This window comes from Phacochoerus africanus, chromosome 6, assembly GCF_016906955.1.
Source record: "Phacochoerus africanus isolate WHEZ1 chromosome 6, ROS_Pafr_v1, whole genome shotgun sequence".
Lineage (NCBI taxonomy): Eukaryota > Metazoa > Chordata > Mammalia > Artiodactyla > Suidae > Phacochoerus > Phacochoerus africanus.
Window position 1 is genome coordinate 64470484 of NC_062549.1, and position 22054 is coordinate 64492537.

Consider the following 22054-nt stretch of genomic DNA (forward strand, 5'->3'; position numbering starts at 1 on the left):
GAATGTTACCTGCACAGCACATGTAATATATAAAACTTGGCTCATGTTCCTCTTTGATTTTTGTTTTTATCAAATACTTCAAGTGCTTTTATTCATTCTTCTGTGAAATGAAATAATCAGCTTGTTCAGAAGGCCACTCAACATGGCAAGTATGTTCTGGAAAGCATTTTGGGTTTTGGGAAGTAGCATCATAGTTTTTGAACTAGCAGAAACTTTGACTTTAACATCTATGAGATCCCGTCATGGCTCAGCGGAAACAAATCTGACAGGTAACTATGAAGATGCAGGTTCGATCCCTGGCCTCACTCAGTAGGTTAGGGATCTGGCATTGTCATGAGCTGTGGTGTAGGTCAAAAACAAGGCTCAGATCCTGAGTTGCTGTGGCTGTGGTGTAGGCCGGCAGCTGTAGCTCCAGTTGGACCCTAGCCTAGGAATCGCCATATGCCACGGTGCAGCCCTAAAAAAGACAAAAAATAAAATTTAAAAAAAAAGAAAGATCATCTAATCTGATCCCATTACTTTACAATAAGCATATTTAATGTAAAGATGTGAAAAATCCTGTCGTGCTTTACAAATTGAAATGGAAGACCTGAAGTCTAATGTTTTCTGCACACATGTTTAATTTTGTCCAGAGTTGATATGAGTTCCTCATGTCCTCCTAAATTTAAACCTCTTTACTTTTTAATTCTTTGTAGTATAGGGAAACTATGCTTGTCAACATTTTAAGAAAACGAAATTTTAGCCACGTCATTGGATTCTGGTTTTTGAAGCTCAACCAAATGCATTTGCAGTAAACTCCAACTCTGCCTTATCTAAAGAATAATTTCCTACATGGGCACATTACACAGCCTAGTCAACCATATTTCTTTTTCATTTTGTTTTAGGTAGCAGTTTTACAACATCATCAGGATTATACACAGGAAATAATTCACTCACAAATTCCTCTGGATTTAACAGTTCACAGCAGGTAATTTAAAAAGCCAATTTAACTTCTGAAATTTGGAAAAAAAAATGCAACAGATGATTTTCTTAGAAAGAAAGATCTGTTTATATTACACTGTAGGTAAGAGCTTTCTGAAGCCTTCCAGGAGTTTTTTTTCCCACCTTTAAGCAAAACCTCTGTAGCAATTTTTTAGGGTGGTATTATTTGGTTTGGGGATTGATTTAATTTTACCTAGTAATGCATCATGGAATAGAAGAAATATGAAGAGTGATCTGATCTTACCTAAAATTTATTTGCAAATCTGCACACACGCATCAGTGCGTGTTCCTTTGTGAATTCCGGGAAGACAGAAACACAAACCTATTCACGCTTATACTCTGGAATGTAAACAGTAAGTGGCAGTGTTCTGACAGGTGACGCTTATGTGCTCTGATTTGGTAGGACTATCCATCTTATCCCAGCTTCGGCCAGGGTCAGTACGCACAGTATTATAACAGCTCTCCATATCCAGCACATTATATGACAGGCAGCAACACCAGCCCTACGACGCCGTCCACAAACGCCACTTACCAGCTTCAGGAACCACCATCTGGCATCACCAGCCAAGCAGTTACCGATCCCGCAGCAGGTAATTACATGCATTTTATTAGTCCTGCCGGCTGTATTTCTGGGGGTTTAAATGCATTTTTCCACAGTCATAGATTCATGCAGTGGTTGCACACTTTTGACAAGTTTTGGCAGGCCCTTAATATAAATCAGGCAGCGTGATTGCGGCATTAACTTTATTTGCATTTATTGTTATTGGCTTAAAAATTTTAATATAAAGTATATAACTTCAAAGGTATGAGATTGAGGTTTTATTTAGTTGTAAATATAGTCAATTTTTAGGATCTATGTATCACTTTTTAGATGCATAATTATAAATATTTAACTATAATTCTTAACTATAATTATAACTAATGTGTTGACCTGTGAATGAGAAAATAAATGACATCCCCTTGAACTTAATGTTTGCCATCATTAAATATTTAATGTTTTTCACAAAACCAAATAGTATCCAAGGGTTGATCATGGACAACAGTAATTCTCTTGGGCCGCCCTTTCCTGTTCATGACCTGCCTCACTGTGAAGGTTCTAACAGGCCATCTGAATTGTGGGCGTTTTTTCGTTCTTCTGAACAAGCCTTGATGGGCCCTTTCATATTTTAAATGAAAGTCTTTTCATCTCTGGAAGTTTTTTTGCTATGTCTTCCATGCTTCTTCCCCTCTGTTAATTCTTTTTGGAATTCTCAATAGTGTATGCTTGATTTCCTGAACTGGTCTCTGCTTATGTTTCTTATGTTTCCTCTTGTACTTCTTGCATCCGTGTTGTAACTTTTTTCCAATGTGGTCTCTCCTTTCATAGATTCTGAGATGAGCTATTATCCTCAAAGAAACAGTGGGGTGGTTTTCCCTTTGCCTTTTATTTTATTCCTAGAGCCAAAGAGTACTGTGTCAGATTAAAAGGGTCTTACATTCTCAGACTTACTTCTATGATGGGATCATAGTGTGATAATTCTAGGTGCTTAGCCCAAATTGGGGCAGGGGTGGCGGGGACTCTTATGTAGTAGATGCTAATTTAAATTTTGACTGTAGGTTTATCTTATAAATCTTAGCAAATGACCCTCCCCCAAACTCCTTTAAAGTGTTTAGTTGTCCACTACATTTTCTCCTAAATGCATGCAAATGCTTTTTTTTTTTTTTCCTAGAATAGGAAGTTAAATCAATTCCTACTCTTGTATTCCAACTAACTATAAATACTGACTCTTTTTCTACTGCACAGCTCACCTCTAAACATGGTTATCCTTGGTCATCGTATTCCATTTACTTTTATTTTAAAAAATTATTTGGATATAATATTTCTCACTTAGTTCACAGGTATAAAAACAGCATTCATAGAACTTCATATACATGTTTTTTCTTTTAATTAGATATCACATCTATTTAATCTCACCAATAGAGAAGGTACTAAATGTATTGTAGAAATTACTGTAGAATTTTCCTCTCTAGTCACATCAGCTTCAAAAGGCATCAAAAGGAAAGATATGGATTGTTCATATTTAGAGATAACTTGTGTTTTTATGTGAACTATCTGTGTCATGCAAGCTTCTTGAGGACCTTGAAGGAATTTTGAAATGAGGATAGCTATGTGAATGAGAAAGAGAAAAACTCTTTAGGGTCTGTAGAATAAGACATTGAGAAAAGAAGACAGAATAATTTTATTTAATTCATTGACAATTTGGTTGTGAGGAGCACAGTATAAACCAGATTTGTGAAGACTTAATCATGTTTCTTAAATGAAGGTTGATTAGAGCTTAAAAAAAAAAAAGGCCATTTGGACATACTACAAAAGTTTACCTCTGAAACTGGACATTATTGTAAGTGAATTTTATGTATATAAGGGATGCCATGTGAACGAGTGGGAATGAGTGGCCATGAAAGTCATGCCAGATGGGAAACAATGCGAAATTATAATTTTTTAAAGGCATTTATAATTTTATTTTACAATTGAATGATCTATTTTAGGCTTTATTTGAATGAAACTTAGTGTTTTAGGTACTTATTTCAATTCCATTATCTTTATGGCTACAGAATAGGAGTAAATTGAACCGGAGAGAAAATGGTATTTTTCATATTTTTGATCTTTCATATTTTTTATATTTTAGTATTTTTTTATATTCACCATTTTACCCTAAAATTCATGTGCATGTGTAACTTGTATTACATAGTTAGGAGTGGAAAGTTCAATGAGTTTACACAGCGAAAAAGAAATGTGGATTACTTTAAAAATTCAAACAAGATTTAGTCTTTTTTTTTTTTTAATAGCATTTGTGGTAAGATTGTAGATTCAACCTAAGTTGTTTGACACTAACTTTCCTTTCTTACTAGTCATGGATAAAAATTATAGATTTATCCTTCTTAATGAAAAGGAAGTGTTGATGATAAAGTACATAAAGATCATTAAAGAATTAGAAGGAATGATTTATTACGTGTAGCCTAATATTTTTGTTTTGAAATTGAGTAAAAAGTAGTTAAACTAATGAATGTCTTTTTGTTGAAGTTATTTCAGGTATTTTTTCTTTTAATTTTAATGGTCTATTGGGTTCAAAGTCAGTATTTCCTAGTACTGGAGAAAATACATTGTCAGATCTTATGTGTGACCAAGTTTTTGCCTTTGAGTTTCCTGGAAATTATGCAGCATCAGTGAATCCACAGTAGATGTTCTCCCCTATTTTGATATCTGTTCTTTATTGTTCATAGATTGGTTATGTCATAATGAACAAATAAGATAACCTTGTAAGGTTTTCCAGGGCAAACATGCAAGGACCCATTTGTTTTTAATAGTGCATTTTATTTTATTTTTTTCCATTTTTTTATTACTCAAATGAATTTATCACATCTGTAGTTGTATAATGATCATAACAATCTGATTTCACAGGATTTCCATCCCACAGCCCAGGCACATCCCCCCACCCCCCAAACTGTCTCCTCTGGAGACCATAAGTTTTTCAATGTCTGTGAATCAGCATCTATTCTGCAAAGAAGTTCAGTCTGTCCTTTTTTCAGATGTCAGTGAAAGCACTGGATGTTGGTGTCTCATTGTATGGCTGACTTCACTTCGCATGATAGTTTCTAGGTCCATCCATGTTGCAAAAAATGCTGGTATTTCGTTCTTTTTAATGGCTGAGTAATATTCCATTGTGTATATGTGCCACATCTTCTTGATCCACTCTTCTGTTGATGGACATTTAGGTTGTTTTCATGTCTTGGCTATTGAAAAGAGTGCTGCAATGAACACTGGAGTACATGTGTCTTTGCAAGTCATGGTTTTCTCTGGGTAGATGCCCAGGAGTGGGATTGCTGGACCAAATGGGAGTTCTATGTTTAGTTTTCTGAGGAATCTCCATACTGCTTTCCACAGTGGTTGACCAATTTACAATCCCACCAACAGTATACTAGGGTTCCTTTTTCTCCACACCCTCTCCAGCACTTATTGTTTGTAGACTTTTGGATGATGGCCATTCTGGCTGGTGTAAGGTGGTACCTCAGAGTGGTTTTGATTTGCATCTCTCTAATAATGAGTGATGCTGAACATCTTTTCATGTGTTTCTTGGCCATCTGTATGTCTTCTTTGGAGAACTGTCTGTTTAGATCTTCTGCCCATTTTTTGATAGGCTTGTTTGTTTTTTTGGTATAGAGCTGCAGAAGTTGTTTATAAATTTTGGAGATTAATCCCTTGTCCGTCGATTCACTTGCAAAGATTTTCTCCCATTCTGTGGGTTGTCTTTTTGTGTTGTTTAGGGTTTCCTTTGCTGTTCAGAAAATTTGAAGTTTGATTAGATCCCATTCGTTTATTTTTCTTTTTATTGTCAATACTCTGATAGGTGGATCTGAGAAGATGTTGCTGTCGTTTATGTCAGAGAGTGTTTGGCCTATGTTTTCCTCTAGGAGTTTGATAGTGTCTGGTCTTATATCTAGGTCTTTAATCCATTTGGAATTTATTTTGGTGTATGGTGTTAGGGAGTGTTCTAATTTCATTCTTTTCCATGTGGCTGTCCAGTTTTCCCAGCACCACTTATTGAACAAGTTGTCCTTTTTCCATTGTATATTCTTGCCTCCTTTGTCATAGATTAGTTGATTGTAGGTGCTTGGGTTTAATTCTGGGCTTTCTATCCTGTTAGCCCAGAATAGTGCATTTTAGAAATTATATGAGCAACGGTAATCTTTCAAGTCCGTATTGTACCATATTACTTATAAATATGTGCCTCCTCATGAATCAAGTTCAAAAATTATTTTGTAATGAAATATTGAAAACCATCATCTCCTTTCATGAGACATGTGTAATACATGAAAAATAATGTAACTTGAATGTAAAAGCTTAATCTCAAAATTTAAAAAGTTAAAAACAGGGCCTTTGCATTCATTTTTTTTTTAAATGAGTTTTATTAGTCATGCAGTGATTGTGGGTTAAAATAAAATTTACATTCTCTGGAATCCATCTACATAGTGAGAAATATAGATTTATCTGATCATTCAGCAACACTTTAATTTACTTGCTGGACTGAAGAAAATAGTGCCTATTCTTCAACTTGCAATACCAGCCTCCCCCCTCCAATGAAAGAACATCTTGGGTGCTTCCAATTTTGACAGTTATAACTAAAGCTGCTATAAACATTTGTGTAGGTTTTTGTACAGACACAAGTTTTCAACTCATGTGGGTAAATAACTAAGAGTGATGGTTGGGTTGTATGGCAAGAGTATGTTGAGTTTTATAAGAAACTGCCAAAATATCTTCCAAAGTGGCTGTATCAGTCTGTGTTTCTGCCAGCAGGAATGAGAGTTCCTGTTGCTTCTCATCCTCACCAACATTTGGTGTCATTGTGCAGATTTTGGCCCTTCCACTTGGGGTGTTGAGGTATCTAGTTGTTTTATTTTGCACTTTCCTAGTGAAATATGTTGCGTATATTTTCATATAATTATTTGGCATCTTTTATCTTCTTTAGTAAGGTAGCTGTTCAGATCTTGTGCTCACTTTTTAATCACATTGGTTGCCTCCTTATTATTGAGTTTTAAAGGTTTTTTAAATTTTTTGGATACGGGTTCTTTATCAGATATTGTTTTGCAAATTTTTTCTTCTAGTCTGGATCTTATCTTTTCATTCTCTTAATATTATATTTGCAGAGCAGAAGTTTTTAATTTGAATGAATTCCATCTTATCATTTTTTTCTTTCATGGAACATGCATGTATCTAAAGACTCATTATCTACTATATTGTCTATTATGCATGTATCTAAAGACTCATTGCCAAACCATGGGTTTTCTCTTATGTTATGATGTAGAAATTTTGTAGACATAGAGTTGTTCATAATATTCCTTTATTATCTTTTTAATGTCCACAGGATTGCCAGGGATGACTCCTCTTTCATGTCTGATGTTAATAATTTGTGTCTTCTCTCTTTTTTGTCTTAGTTAACCTGGCTGCAGCTTTATTGTTTTATTGACTTTGTCAAAGAGCTTTTAGTTTCATTGATTTTTCTCTGTTTTCCTGTTTTCAATTTTATCGACTTCTCTGATTTTTGGTATTTCTTCTGCTTACTTTTGATTTAATTTGCACTTCTTTTTTCTACTTTTCTAAAGCTTGAAGTTTAGATGATTGATTTTAAATCTTTCTTCTTGTCTAATATACACATTCAGTGCTATGAAATTCCCTCTCAGCACTGCTTTTGTTGCATCTCACAATCTTTGATAGGGTTTGTTTGCTTTTTTTTTTTTTTCATTTTCACTTAGTTCAAAATATTTGTATTTTCTTTATCATTGAAAGTTTCCCTTTCAAAGAGGCATATATTTATAAATATTTTATTGAAAAAAACTCTACGAATTTGATATATTATTTGTCACATTCATTCAGTTAGTCACATCTTCCCAATTAAGTGCTTTCCTTTTGTTAGAGAATGTATTTAGTATCTGAGAGAAGAGCATTATGTGGTACATTTAATTTCCACTATCTGTATAAGACAATTTTGGTCACAGTAAACAATTCAAATCTAAAATTGTAATTTCATATCAAAAACAAATCCAGGATTAATTTTTAAATGGTAGATTTCATTTTAAATTTCTTCTAAATTTTTAAAAGGTATTTTTTAAATTATAAATTTTTTTTTAAAAGTTTTCTTTTCCAAAGTTAATGATTTTTTTCTGTCTTTAAAAATATACAGAGGTAAGAAAAAAGAAAAAGGCATTTTAGGATGTTTTCTTTTTGTGATAATATCTTAACTCTCATTATCATCTCTTGGCCACTGAAGTGTGAAAACTGTATTATTTCCTTGTACTGAACCCTAAAATCTTAAGGCATATTGTTACCAATATAACAATACATTTTTTTCAAAAAAGTGATAAAAATTATTTAACCACTTGTGAGTAATTCATGAATGGATTTTTTTTTAAAGATTTTCCTACAAAGAACACAAGTCATTCTTTTAAAAATGTTCTTTATCATATGACATATATATACGTACACATATATATTTAATTAAAATAGGAACACTCATTTGTAATCCATTTACTGTACTATAAAATAATTTGGCTTGAAAACATTTTTCTTGTCCAAAATCTCCTAGAGCATCTCATGATTATTATGACAGTGCTCATAATAATAAAATAAAATAAAATATAAAAATACAGTTATTATGTTAAAAGCTTTATATTATATTACATGCAGTCTTATCAACAAACCCATGGAGTAGGTACTATTTGTCTCCATTTTACAGGTGAGGAAAATGAGGCACATGGCTCTTGAATGCTCAATGTATGTTAGGTATTATTAAGTTAATTAAGAATTTTGAAGCCAAATTCTTATGAATGGACTATTCACTGTAACATATTTTTAAAAATGATACACAGCAATCAGAGAGCGGGGCAAGAGTAAATGATAGATAAATGTTTTAGGTTAATGTGGAATAAAAACTATTAGGAATGAATTTTGGTGCAGATGCCACAGAAAAGTTCATTTTTCAAAGGATTTGTCCATTTGAATTTCTAAAAACAACAACAAAAAAAAACCTTGATGTCGAAATCTACCTTTTCATGCTCTGACCGCATGCAGACAATTTACTGGTAAAGGTATGTACATGAATCTTGCCAATATTGAATTTCAAGTGACGGAGGAAAAATCAGTTATAAGAGGGAATTCAATATGCATGGGAAACCATTTGTTCCCTCTGCTTCTTTGATCCTTGCCAAGGCACAGGAAAGTAGAGCAAAGCGCATGAAAAACAGGGGAACATTCTTGTGCAAAGTGGCAGGAGAGCGCTGAGCTCTCAGAGGAATTCAGTGTGACAGGCTGAAAAGCTAAACTGCCAGCCCTTTCCCTGTGAAAGCAGGAAATTTGGGCCACATCTACACTACCTACCATATCTGTTAGCTGCAGACAGGATCCCAAGCTTTCCAAAAGACTCCATCTTGACTCCTGCATTTTGCCAAGTGAGCGGTTTTGCAAATCCTTCGGCCATCCTTGCTCCTTTTCACAGATGCCTCCTGGACTTCGGAGAATCTTGCAATTTGTTCAGCCCGAAAAAGCAACTATTTCAGCAGAACAATTTTAACGAACACTTTAGAAACATTTGTCAGCAAAACAAATATTTGTATCCGAAATAGCCAGGCTATTAGAATGTGAGAAAACAAAGCAGATGTTTGTTTGGGGTTGTTGTGTTTGATTGTCCTGATGGCATTTGTTTTCTTTCTTTTTCCCACTCCCCTCCCCCACCCCAAGGGGATGTACAGTGTTAACCTTAATGAGATTATAAAATTCTTGGAAGTAAAATTCACCCTTTGTTTTATATTGCTTGGAATGTGATAAAAATGAATTGCCTTACCTTTGAATTTTGTTTCTAAGAAGTGAAAATTTTAGTGTTTCAGCATTTACTTATTGGCTGCCTCATTACTAGTTTGTTTAATTTTTTTCAGTTAGATGGCCTGAAATCAGGATGCCTTATGCAATCAATTTTAGTACACTTGGATTCCAATATGTACCAGTTTCTTATATTTATATAAAACGTGATCTTTATATAAATGATAAAAATAAGCACATAGTACTGTGAGCTAATTAGTTTACTAACCTCCCAAGCATTTATTATTTTATCTTCTCTTGTAGCTAATTGAGTCAGTGTTTCAGCAAAGTATTAAATATCCCATGGAACCAGCACAAATCAGTGTCATAGGTTCCCTTGTTTAAGTTGAAGGACATCAGCATTCACTGATTCAGGTTTTTTTTTTTAATTCTTTGTTAAAGGATAGTTGATTTACAATGTTCCTTCAATTTCTGCTGTACAGCAAAGCGACCCAGTCGTACATATACATACGTTCCTTTTTTTTTTTTTTTTTTGATATATCCTCCATCATATTCAGGGAACTGATTCAGTTTTTTAACTGGAAATGGTTGGGGAAAGGACGTAGAAAGTTATCAGTGTTTGCTATCCCTTTACCTCATTAATTGGGACTGGATGGTTTAGTGGATAAGTTTTAGATTATCTTTTAAATAAAGGTAATATTGATGATTAATGGCTATCAATTTTATTCTTAGCTTGATAGCCAAAAAAAAAAAAAACTTTAATGAGTGGTTTTTTTAAATTTACTGATTAATGAGCATGGGACAAAATTATAAAGGCCCACAGGGGTTTACAGAGAAGAGTAAAACCCTCTTCATCTTCAGCACCCAGCCACTCAGTTTCTTTCAGTAAAATTTCTTTTTCTTTAATGACTTATTTTTTCCATTATAATTGGTTTACAGTGTTCTGTCAGAATTTCTCATATGTCCTTTTAAGGATGCAATTAAACATACACATAGCACCTGCCTCTGAGAACTTTTTTCCCCATGTTCAAATGGGTATACTTTTTTTTTTAATTGAAGTATAGTTGATTTCTAGTGTTGTGTTGAGTATGTGTAGTTTTTGTTTTTGTTTTCCTTTTTAGGGCTGCACCTTTGGCATATGAAATTTCCCAGGCTAGGGGGTGAAGCAGAGATACAGTTGCTGGCCTATGCCACAGCCACAGCCACGCCACATCCTTAATCCAGTGAGGAGGGCTGGGTATCCAACCCACGTCCTCAGAGATACTAGTTGGGTTCATTACCACAATGGGAACTCCAAGCATGTATGCCTGTAGTTTTCTTTTTCCTTAAAGATAATAGCACACTATACATACTATTTTGTAACCTACTGTTTCGCTTAGTAATATACAGAAAAAAATTCAACATGTAGTTTTGTTTTGTTTATATATTTTGAGCACTTACTATGTGCCGAGCATCATCTTAAGCACCAGGCATGTGTGAACTTGGTCCATTCCCACCCAAGTCCAGGAGGGAAGCAGTGTCCCCATCATCCCCATTTTACAGGCTGGGAGGCTAAGGAGAGTCAGTGACAACTCTGGATTTAACATCTGGAAGCTTGGCTTTAAGCTTGAGTGCTTCATCAGAGAAGCATACTGCTTCTTCAAATAGTGTGTCTAAAATTTCAAACAAGCAGAAAAATGAAAATGTCAACAGAGAGTCCTAGAGGTAGTAGCTGTATGGTGTTGATTTTCTTTAATCATTTGTGGCTTCTATGAGTGTAATCACTCAGCAAAGGCATCTATTAGGAGACATTCAGTTAAATATGTGTTAAAAGCTTTAAGGAGCTCTTTTTGCTGATAAAATAACATAGGTCTGAAATGATAGGGACGCAGTATGTTCTGTAGCTAAGATGATCTTGTACTGTGTTTCCTGAATGATAAGATCAGCTTGTGGGTCTCTTGAATGATCCCACAACCAGTTGTACACTCTCTCTGAGCTCCCACTTTCCTGATCTGCTCTGTCCCTACTCCCTGTTTATGCTGTTTCATGATCCGCTGCCATGGCCCTGCTGAGGAAACAATTTTCACAACACCTCTGTAGTCATCCCCTCCCCTTTCCCCGTAAGGACCTCCTTCTCTACTCTGCCAGCTTTTGTCTATTTTTTCTTTACATCTCCACTCACAGTTCACGGTTGATGGGCACTAAGTATAGGGATCATGATTTTCTCAACTCGGGGACAAAGGAAGCCGTCCGTTTTAAAGAGAAAGCAGGCATCTTAATCTGGTATAATCACCTTCTAGCACTTTTGAAAATATTTCCATGACTCCACACACTTCACCAAGTACTTCTTTGGAGAATTAAACTTGCATGTTCTTCAGAGCCATTATTTAAGACAAATTTGACTATTTTTCACTTTTGTGTAATGGCTGATATTTGAGTACAATTTTCCAATGTTGTACGTTGTACGTGTGTGGTTTCCACCTGGCTTGTTGATTGACTTGATAATCACAGCTGGGTTTGGAAGTCACGTCTACCGTTGTTTCTGTGAGAAAACAGCTTCTGAATTTGACTCAACTGATTTAAAAATATTTAGCTGATTTGAAAATTGACAAGTCTCTTTTACAAATCCACTTCAGTGAGAACTTAAACCTGAAGCAGTTGACCAATAGGGCAGCTTTGAATCTTAAAGGTAGCTCCGATTCAACCCCTAGCCTGGGAACCTCTAAATGCTGCAGGTGTGGCCCTAAAAAGCAATACACACACACACACACATATGTATATATATATGCATAGGTGTATACACACACACACTGAGAATCTTTTTAAAAATTTTTTATAATTTTATTTAATTTTTTTAGGGCCACACCCACAGCATATGGAAGTTCCCAGGCTAGGTGTTGAATTGGAGCTGCAGCTGCCAGCCTACACCACAACGTGTGATCTGAGCCACATCTTCGACCTACACCACAGCTCATGGCAATGCCAGATCCTTAACCCATTGAGTGAGGCCAGGGATTGTACCCAGATCCTCATGGATACTAGTCGGGTTCATTTTGCTGAGCCACAACAGGAACTCCTTCACTGAGAATTTTATATGATGTAATGTAGTGTATTCAAGGCTTTGATGAGGTTGTTTGTTTTTTGCCAAGACAGATAGCTCCTACTTTAAAAATCTCCCTGTACAGAATTATGTTCACACTGTCTGGCAGGTCACTCTGAAGGCTTATTGGCCCATTACTTCACAGATCTGTGTGGATTCTAAGTAACTTTCTGAAGACTGCCATGGGCCTTCTTCAGGGCTGTGGCCTTCCACTTGGGAATCTTCCCTGATTAGATCTCTTCATTTTCATATGAGAATGTCATTTCCATCTCAGAACAGCTAACTTAGTAACAAGTTTATGAGTTTCCTCTTAACTCAGCAGCCAAGACTTTACTCCACTCAGGAGTTCCTGTTCTGACTCAGTGGGTTAAGGACCTGTGTTGTCTCTGTGAGGATGCGGGTTCAATCCCTGGCCTTGCTCAGTGGGTCAAGGATCCAGCATTGTTGCAAGCTGCAGCATAACTCGAAGATGCGGCTTGTATCTGTGTTGCCATAGCTGTGGTATGGGCTGCAGCTGCAGCTCTAATTCACCCCCTAGCCTGGAAACTTCCATATGCTGCAGGTGCAGCTGTAAAAAAAAAAAAAAAAAATCTCTCCACTCCAGGGAACTCATCAGTATAACCTCCTACTTTATTGCTATCTAAAAGTCAAGTAGAAATTTGATGCTGTGGGTTGCCAGAAGGGTAAATGATGGTCCTATTCTTCTAGATAGTTTCAGTTTTACCCTTAAAATATGCAAGATGCTTGGACATCAGTGCTTTGTGCTCTGAAGTGCCAATCAGCTATGTGGAGTGGGTGTGATCAGCCTTAGAAGTTAGAGTCTTGTGAATCATGGTGTTTTATTTACCATGAGAATACATTCCTGGCATCACACAGCACCTTCTCAATGAGCAATCCCACAAGGCATCTCCACCTTGTCTTTGCACTAGGAACACCTATGTAATTGGTTTCTCTCACCCTCTGTACCCTATGAGTTTTTGAACTATTTGTGCCTCTGCCTGTGTTGACTGCAGACCTTCGGGCAAGCAAACCTGTGCTGGCCGCACTTCCGCTGGCCTTATTTTGTTTACGTTTCCCACCTTAGTTTTTCTTCTGATGTACCACTCATTGTTTTTTAAAGATGCTCTGCAGTCACCATGTATATTTTCAGTGGGTATCTTAAATCCTTTCTGGAGAAAGGTAGGAGATACATTTCTCAGAAGACAAAATTAACAATTAAGATGTTTTATTCAAGTATAAGGACCAGGAGTACCCATTGTGGTGTAGTAGAAACGAATCCGACTAATATTCTTGAGGTTGCAGGTTCGATCCCTGGCCTTGCTCAGTGGGTCAGGGATCTGGTGTTGCTGTGAGCTGTGGTGTTGATTACAGACATGGCTTGGATCCTGTGTTGCTGTGGCTGTGGTGTAGGCTGGCAGCTGTAGCTCCAATTTGACTCCTAGTCTGGGAACCTCCATATCCTGTAGGTGCGCTCCCCTCACCCCCACCCCCCGCAAAAAAAAAGAAAAAAAAAAGTATAAGGGGCAGGGAAAAGATTCAGCACACCATTCCATGCTCAGGAAGCACCTGTTTTGCACATAACATTACAAGCATCTTTTCAGTGCCACCATGTTGGTTAATAGGTGCACATAAGCCTCTTCAAGAGTCACATAAGTGTGGCCTCCCAAGAGCACCTACCTCTCCATCTTTTCTTCTCTCTGCTCCAAGTCTTATACCTTTCCATGTAATTAATAGGCTTGTATTCATTTCACTTCAACTCATTTGTATAAAAATGCATGTTGCCAGTTGTAACATGCTTCCCAAATGTAAACGTTCATTTTCTCTACCACTGACATCATTTTCAATTTCTGCAGTTTCTTTCTTTTCCATCCCCAATGATATTTTAAATGTTCTGAGCATTCTAAGAACTTTCCTTCTGAGGAATCTGTTTCTCATCCAGTTTCCCATTTAATGTTTTTCCCGATGTCTCCGATTCAGTACATTTGTTCCTGTAATTACCTCCCTTGACTCAGCTTGGATATTGATAAAGATTATAGAGGGAGCACATTTCTCTTGAGATTTATTCCTTGATCTTGCCATTAAATTTTTCTACACTGTCCTCCAGTGGAAGGAAAGGCAGAAAGCATGGTTTCTCCTACTGCTACCTTTAAATAAGGGTTTAATGAGGTTCTTCAGCATTTCCTTAGCTATTGATGGAGCATCTCTTAATTACAAAGTACCCTTAGGTTCAGTGGGGATACAGTGAGCAAGAGGGTTAGTCTCTGTCCCTAGGAAGCATTCTGTGTGAACAGCCAACCCTAATTTTAAACAAGGTCCTGCTAGAGAAGCAGCAGATTGCTCCAGAAGAATACAGGAACCAGAGATTTCTTATGTAAAGTGTTTGGAGAAAAAGCTAATAAAGGGGGTGAAATATATCCTTAGCATCAAATGTGAATGAATCAGGAACAGAAGATGAGGAAGGGATATTCATCCAAGGCTAGAAGTGCAGACTTTTTTTTTTTTTTTGGCTTTTTAGGGCTGCACCCATGGCATGCACCCATGGCATGCCTAGGGATCGAATAGAAACTGCAGCTGCCAGCCTACACCACAGCCACTGGCCTAGGCCACAGCCACAGAAATGTGGGATCCACGCCATGTCTGTGATCTACACTACAGTTCGTGACAACGCTGGCTCCTTAACCCACTGAACAAGGCCAGGGATCCTCATGGATACTAGTCAGATTCCATGACCACTGAGCCATGGATACTAGTCAGATTCCATGACCACTGAGCCATGATGGGAACTCCTAGACTCTTTTAAATGAGCTCAGTGATGGCATCATTTCCATCAGAACAAACTTAAACTATATTTAAATTTCACTGAAGGATGAAAATATTTTTAAGCTGGAAGATCATTTTTTTAATTGTCTTTACCATAAGGTGACTTTGAACAATGCATTTCACATGGCAGCATTAATATGTTGTGCAGAATATTTCAGCATTAAATTATCTTATATAATCTTCATGATGGTACTATCCTCATTTTACTGCTGAAAAAGCTGACGTCCAGATAATGTGCAGGTAATTATTTAAATGACAAGTTAACCTCACCGTTCAGATTGTACTGTCTGGATTTGTCAGTTATGCTGTCCACTAAGATGAAATTGGAAATGCTTGGTTTTCTGTATTCTGTCTTGGAAGTTGGAGAGAATGCAGAGATGGACCAGAAATTTCAGGATCCATCCCCTCACAGGTGGATTATTTCCCTAACATTGAAAGAGAAGGAGGTCACATTTTCAGTGCAGGTTCCAGAAACCATGCAGCTAAGCCTTGGTCCTGGGTAGCTCTTCTCCTCCAGTTGCAAACCTCCTGGAGAGGTGTTGGCTAAGCCTCCCCATCGGGGAGCCCATCAGAGCCTGGACCACCTGTCTGTGTCCTCATCACTACAAAGCAAGACTTCTGGCTTGGAGAAGTGATGCTCTCCTTGAGAAAAGTCACTTCGGGTCCAGTCAGGTGTGTGAGGCAGAAACGGCAGGTAGAATGAGAGAGATCATCTCAAAGCCTAGAGGAAGCCCTGACTAATCTGTTTTCCACTTTTCCATCCGAACATGGCCTCACTTTTACTGTGAAGGTTAAGGTCTACTCCTAAGTCTGTCCTGGATGAAGGCAGTTGAACCCAGAAGGTAGAATAAGGAAGCAGGTTCTCCTCCCATCAGATCCTCCCTGAATGAGCCACATTGATTGATAAATGCTCACCTGTGATACATTCCTTAAGAGAGTGTTTAAAATTAAATTTTCCATTGGGGATTATCAGTGATCATGTGTATCTTGTGAACCAGGGATGTTCCCTATGCCAAATTGTTAGTTTATCCCATGACAGATGTTTATTGATTCTCTGGAATGTTCCAAACACTGTTCTAGACACAGGGTCCTTGGCAGTGAACAAAATAAAGTCTCTGCCCTGAGGGAGTTTACATTCTACCAGGGGATTCAGATAATAAGTAAATACAAAATGCATCTGTGGGGGTTGCTGTTGTGGCTCAGCAGGTTAAGGACCCAACTAGTCTCCATGAGGATGCAGGTTCGACCCCTGGCCTCACTCAGTGGGTTAAGGATCTGGCATTACCATGAGCTGTGGGCTAGGTTGCAGGTGTGACTCAAATCTTGTGTTGCTCTGGCTGCAGTGTAGGTCTGCAACTGCAGCTCTGTTTCGATTCCTGCCTGGGAATTCAAGTGAGGCCATGAGAAAAACAAACAAACAAACAAAACCATGCTTCTTGTAGTCAGAAGTGCCTGGAAGCCTGACATGCGTGTAAAGAGAATAGAGTTAGGGGAGGTGAACTATTTCAGAAGAGGGGTCTGGTGGGGTGACATTTTAGCAGATCCCAGAAGAGGTGAGGAGAGAGCCACCTTGATATCTGGGGGAGGAGGGACCATGCCTGGTAGATGCAGAGAGTGGCAGGAAAGCCAGCATGGTTGGAGCCCCTTGAGAGAGAGGAGTGGTCAGGGGCAATACTAGAGAGGCCAGATCACAGCAGGCAGGTGGGTCTCAGAGGACCTTGGGTTTTATCTTAAGGTGAGAAGTATTTAAATAGAAAATGACACAATGTCCTGACATTTTAAAGGAATCTGTCTGGTTGTTGGACAGAGAATGAGCTGCAGAAGATGGGGCCTGGGGCCATCACATGGGAGAAGATTCCCGGGGTCCATGGTATAAAGGGGGCCAGGCTTGGGTGCTCTGGGTGGAGGTGGTGAAAACAGTCAGACTTGAAAGAGATAAGAAAGTAGGAGAACCACCAAGATTTGTCAGTGGATTGACTGTGAGAAGTAAGAAGAGAGGAGTCATTAGGGACAGTGTGGGGCTCAAACTGCCAGAAAAGTGCATTTGCCATTTATTGATGGGGAAAATGGTCAGAAGAGAAGGTTGTGTGGAGGGAATCAGGATTTCTATTTGGCACATGTTAAGTTTGAAATGGCTGTTAGAAATCCAAGAGTTCTCTGGTGGCCTAGCAGTTAAAGGATTCAGCATTGTCACTGCTGTGGGTCAGGTCACTGAAGTGGCATGTGTGCAGTCTCTGGCCTGGGAACTTCTGTATGTGGAGGGCATGGCTAAAAAAAAAAAAAGAAAGAAAAAGAATTCTAAAGAGGAGATGGCAAATAAGTTGTTGGATAAATAAGTCTGGTATTCATAGGATAGTTTGGGACCTAAATTTGTCAGTCAGCACCACAAATGCCATGTAAAAATGAGGTACCTGAATGAGTTGACCAAGGCCACAAGTGTAGATAGAGCTAAAGGAGGTATAGGGCCAGGGGAAGGATGGGGCCAAGGGAAGTAAGCATTGTATGAGTAAGGTGATCTGTGTGCAATACTGGTGAAGGCTTGAAAAAGAATGCAGGGAGTTTGCATTGTGGCTTAGTGATAACCAACCTGACTAACATCCATGAGGATGTAGGTTTGATTCCTGGCCCCACTCAGTGGGTTAAGGATCTGGCATTGCTGTGAGCTGCAGTGTAGGTCACAGACACGTCACTAAGGATCTTGACAAAGGGGAGTATTGGAGGAGGGATGGAGGAAGTAGCATGAATGGAGTGGATTCAGAAGGAAATGGGAGGGGAGGAAATTTACACAGCAGACATTCATGGTTCTTTCCATTATTTTCACTATACTCTGCAAGTGGATAAATGGGGCAGAAACTAGAGGGAGAAGTCGGGGGTGTTTTTTTTTTGGGGGGGGGGGACAGGAAATACATTCAGTCTGTAGGTATAGGTGAGCAATCCAGAAGACAGGGAATGCTGGCTGAAGAAGAAGAGGGGGCTGGGGTCTCCTGCCCAAATGAGGGGTTGGCCTTGGGAACCCAGAAATCCATCCATCCTAGCAAGAGGGGAGCCAGACCATTAAAAGTACTGTCAGGTGGGTTTGCCAGGCATAGAAAGTGTGGAGAGTGGGCACTTCTGTTTTCTCAGTGAATGAGGTGGCAGGTTTCATGCTTGAGGCTGCAAGACTCGGTCTTGAGTGGCAGGTTTTCCCATGCTGTCCCTCAACAAGTCAGGAATACGGGCAGCACGGAGGTTCTGGGAGATTGCCCAGCATGCGTGACATAGATGGTCTGTCTTTGCCCATAATCCCAAGGTGGTGTTTCCTTCACTGGCTCAAGGGTTTGTGTTATGGGACAGTTACAGGTAGGACTCGCTCCATAGCACAATGAAAATGCAGACCCTTTGCTCACAGATCAAGACCTTCCAAAAGGCACAACTGAGCATCCAACCACCTGTGGGGCCCCTCTGAGCACATGGCTGTGGAGGTGGCCCGATACAGAGACACCAGTGAAATCTGCTCAAACACAGCAGTGGGTGGTAGACTAGGGTGCTGTCCAGAGCTAGGACTTCCTGAGAATAGAGCTTTGTATGTTTACCTTTCTTTCAGAAGCTTACCAAAGAAAGGTCAAATTCAAACAGGGGAGTTGCCATCATCACAGATGAGGAGATGGAGGTACAGCGGGGTTCCACGAAAGAGAGCAGAAAATGCATCAGAACATCTTAGAACCCTTTATCGCCAACACTCACTAGGGATGCCCCCCGAGTCAGAAGTCCCCACATCACCAAGAGTGGGAAGGGGATGGTGGAAAAAGTGAAACACGGCAACATCAGAGGTTGCAGTCCATTATCAGTATGGATGTGGTATTAATAATGATCAGTTTATTTTAAAGACCTAAGAAAATTCCTCCCATTCATTCCTCAAACTCTTATATTGAAATTTGAATGGAAGATTAGGTCCAGGGCAAGGATAAGATGACCAATTTTGTAGCTGCTTTAAAATGGACTTCTTTCAAAGATTGTTTTCCAAAAACAACGTATAATGGCTTTTTTGAAGAAGTTTTCCAACATTGTTCCCCTTTCATTAGAGAAAAAGACTTAAGCTGAATGTGTTGTGTACGTATATGTCCATCCTCTGCTGTGAGCCTTCGTTTTCTATGGTAGTGATTCTCTCACAGGACCGTGATGATGTGACATTTAAGCCACCACTGGAATTTCTTTAGAGTTTTGAGAATATTCAGAATTTCAGTTTTCAACTCTAAGGATCTCTGAGTCTGGAGCTTGATTCCAGGCTGACTTACAGGAGGGGAGAATCTCTTTTACGGTGTTGTCAGAGGACTGGGGAGGGTTTGGGTAGCAACATGTGTCAGATGCAGTTGTCAGAGGTCACTGTAAGTCAAGGGACAGCTAAGTGATCAGTGTGAAAGGCATACACACCACTTTTCCATTTGGCCTTTCCCCTAAATTTCTGAATTTTCCTGTACAGTCTTCCCTCTGTATCCTGGGGGATTGGTTCCGCCACGTGCCCTCCACCCCGTACCAAAACCCATGGGTGCTCACGTCCCTTTTATAAAATGACATAGTGTTTGCATGTAACTGATGCACAGCCTTCTGTATACTTCAGACCACCTCTAGACTATTTATAATGCCTGGTTTAGTGAAAATGCTATGTAAATAGTTGCCAGTGCATGGCAAATTCAAGTTTTGCTTTTTGGAACTTTCTGGAATTTTAAAGATATCTTTGATCTGTGGATGCTAAACTTGAGCATACAGAGAGCCGACTGTATAGTGAACAGCATGGCTTGACCATGGCAGGGCCCTTGAATGTTTCTGTCCTCAGAAACAAGCTTAGCTTGTTAGCAGTGCCACTGGTGCCTTCCTGCTCCTGTCATTTGTGGTTGTGTCCTCCAGATTCAGTAGACAGGTGTCCCCAAGGTCACATACCTGGAGCAGGGCCCATCTTAGAGCAGTTTCCTTAGGCTTGGTGCCCGCATGGAGATCTGTTTTGTTGGAAATGGAAACACAAAATGCCTCCCAGGATGGAGGTATCTGGTGCCTGTATTAACCCAAGGAGAATCTGTTTTGCATGTCAGTTTACTGTGTTCATGAGAAAAACAAAATCTTCTACCCTCCTCCTGCCTTGTTTGCATATTCAAGGTAGGGGTGTTTTGATAACATGATGGCTCAGCTCTCTTACCACCTGCGATACTTTTTCAAAAGTATATATTAAATTCCGTTTCTACTTATTATCAGCTTCCCCAAATGAGCACCTTATTTTGAACCTTGTCCTCCAATTTGTTCAGCAACTGTGTTTCACTTACCATATTTACCACACAATTGTAGCATTTGATGTCTGCATCAGTTTTGAAGCATCTCCAACATCTCCCAGTTAAAACCATGTATTGCTATTCTGCACTTAATGAAATAGTAACAACTTTTTAAAAACAGTAACAACCAATGCCTGTAAGGCTGTAGTAAAACTGGCACAGTTTAAATGGATACAGTCCTTTGGAAAACTGGCAAGATGTGTAAGAAAGTAGGTAACATTTTGAGGGAACCTTGAGAAATAAAGTCCAACAAGGAATCTGGATTAAAATTTACAGTAGGCAGTAAATCCTGCTGGTGTCGAAGGGTTGGAGTTGCCTGAGGTATTTTAGACCAATTAGTTTGAAGGTGACTGAGAGGGAGAGACAAAAACTAACAGCTAGTGAGATTTGGCAAATATTGTACACCTGTAGAAGGTAGAACTTTCAAGTTAAGGCATCTAGACTATCTCTTCAACTTGACAAACCAGGAGACTAAGAACTAAAATATTTGGAGGCAATTTCTCCAAGGCTCAGGTAGGAGTTATGAGCTCAGTGAACCAAATGGAAACTTCTGAGTTCCATTCCTGATTTTATTTTTAATATTGAAGGATTTATGGAACACTTTGGTGCTATTTACAAATGGAGAATTCTAATGACCTTGTATAGATTTTAATATTTTATGATTGAATATGTAAACATAATTTTTTTTTAATCTTTTTGCCATTTCTTGGGCCGCTCCCGCGGCATATGGAGATTCCCAGGCTAGGGGTCGAATCAGAGCTGTAGCTGCCGGCCTACACCAGAGCCACAGCAACGCAGGATCCGAGCCACGTCTGCAACCTACATCACAGCTCACGGCAATGCCAGATCCTCAACCCACTGAGCGAGGCCAGGGATTGAACCCGCAACCTCATGGTTCCTAGTCAGATTCGTTAACCACTGAGCCACGACGGGAACTCCTTTTTTTTTGTAATCATAAATTTTTAAATAAGCTTTAAAAAGAATTACAACTATTTGCCATTTGTAAGTATTTTGACTTGCCAGTAGAAATAGTTAGACAATCTTCATAGATTTAATAGAGTTAAAGCTTAACTTGAGAAACACTCATTCTTTTGATCATTGATTTTTTTTTTTATGTGTATTTTGTGCTCTGGATTCTTTTAAAAATTTTTTTAAATTTATTTTTTATATTATTATTATTATTATTATTACTATTTTGTATTTTTTGTCTTTAGGGCCACACTCACAGCATATGGAGGTTCCCAGGCTAGGGGTCTAATTGGAGCTCTGGCTGCCAGCCTACATCAGAGCCACAGCAATGTCAGATCCGAGCCGTGTCTGACCCACACCACAGCTCATGGCGATGCCGGATTCTTAACCCACTGAGCAAGGCCAGCAATTGAACCCACAATCTCATGGTTCCTAGTCGGATTCATTTCCTCTGCACCAAGATGGGAACTCCTGTGCTCTGGATTCTTAAAGTGCCCTCAGCATACAAAATAAATACCACCAGGACTGCCCTCCAGGAGTAGGAGTGATGGCATTTAC

At 38.8% G+C, this 22054-nt stretch overlaps 1 protein-coding gene across 6 annotated transcripts in view; it reads left to right on the forward strand.

The window, feature by feature from the left end:
- EYA1 (EYA transcriptional coactivator and phosphatase 1) overlaps window positions 1-22054 on the forward strand; it is a 174190-nt gene that overhangs the window by 68651 nt on the left and 83485 nt on the right. For 5 of the 6 annotated variants that reach the window (XM_047783769.1, XM_047783772.1, XM_047783768.1 and 2 more), the window contains 2 exons: window positions 885-967; window positions 1385-1571. The exons of the other annotated variant lie outside the window; for it this stretch is intronic. In XM_047783769.1, the coding sequence (XP_047639725.1) occupies window positions 885-967; window positions 1385-1571 (270 nt within the window). The remainder of the gene's footprint in view (window positions 1-884; window positions 968-1384; window positions 1572-22054) is intronic. 6 annotated transcript variants of the gene reach the window in all.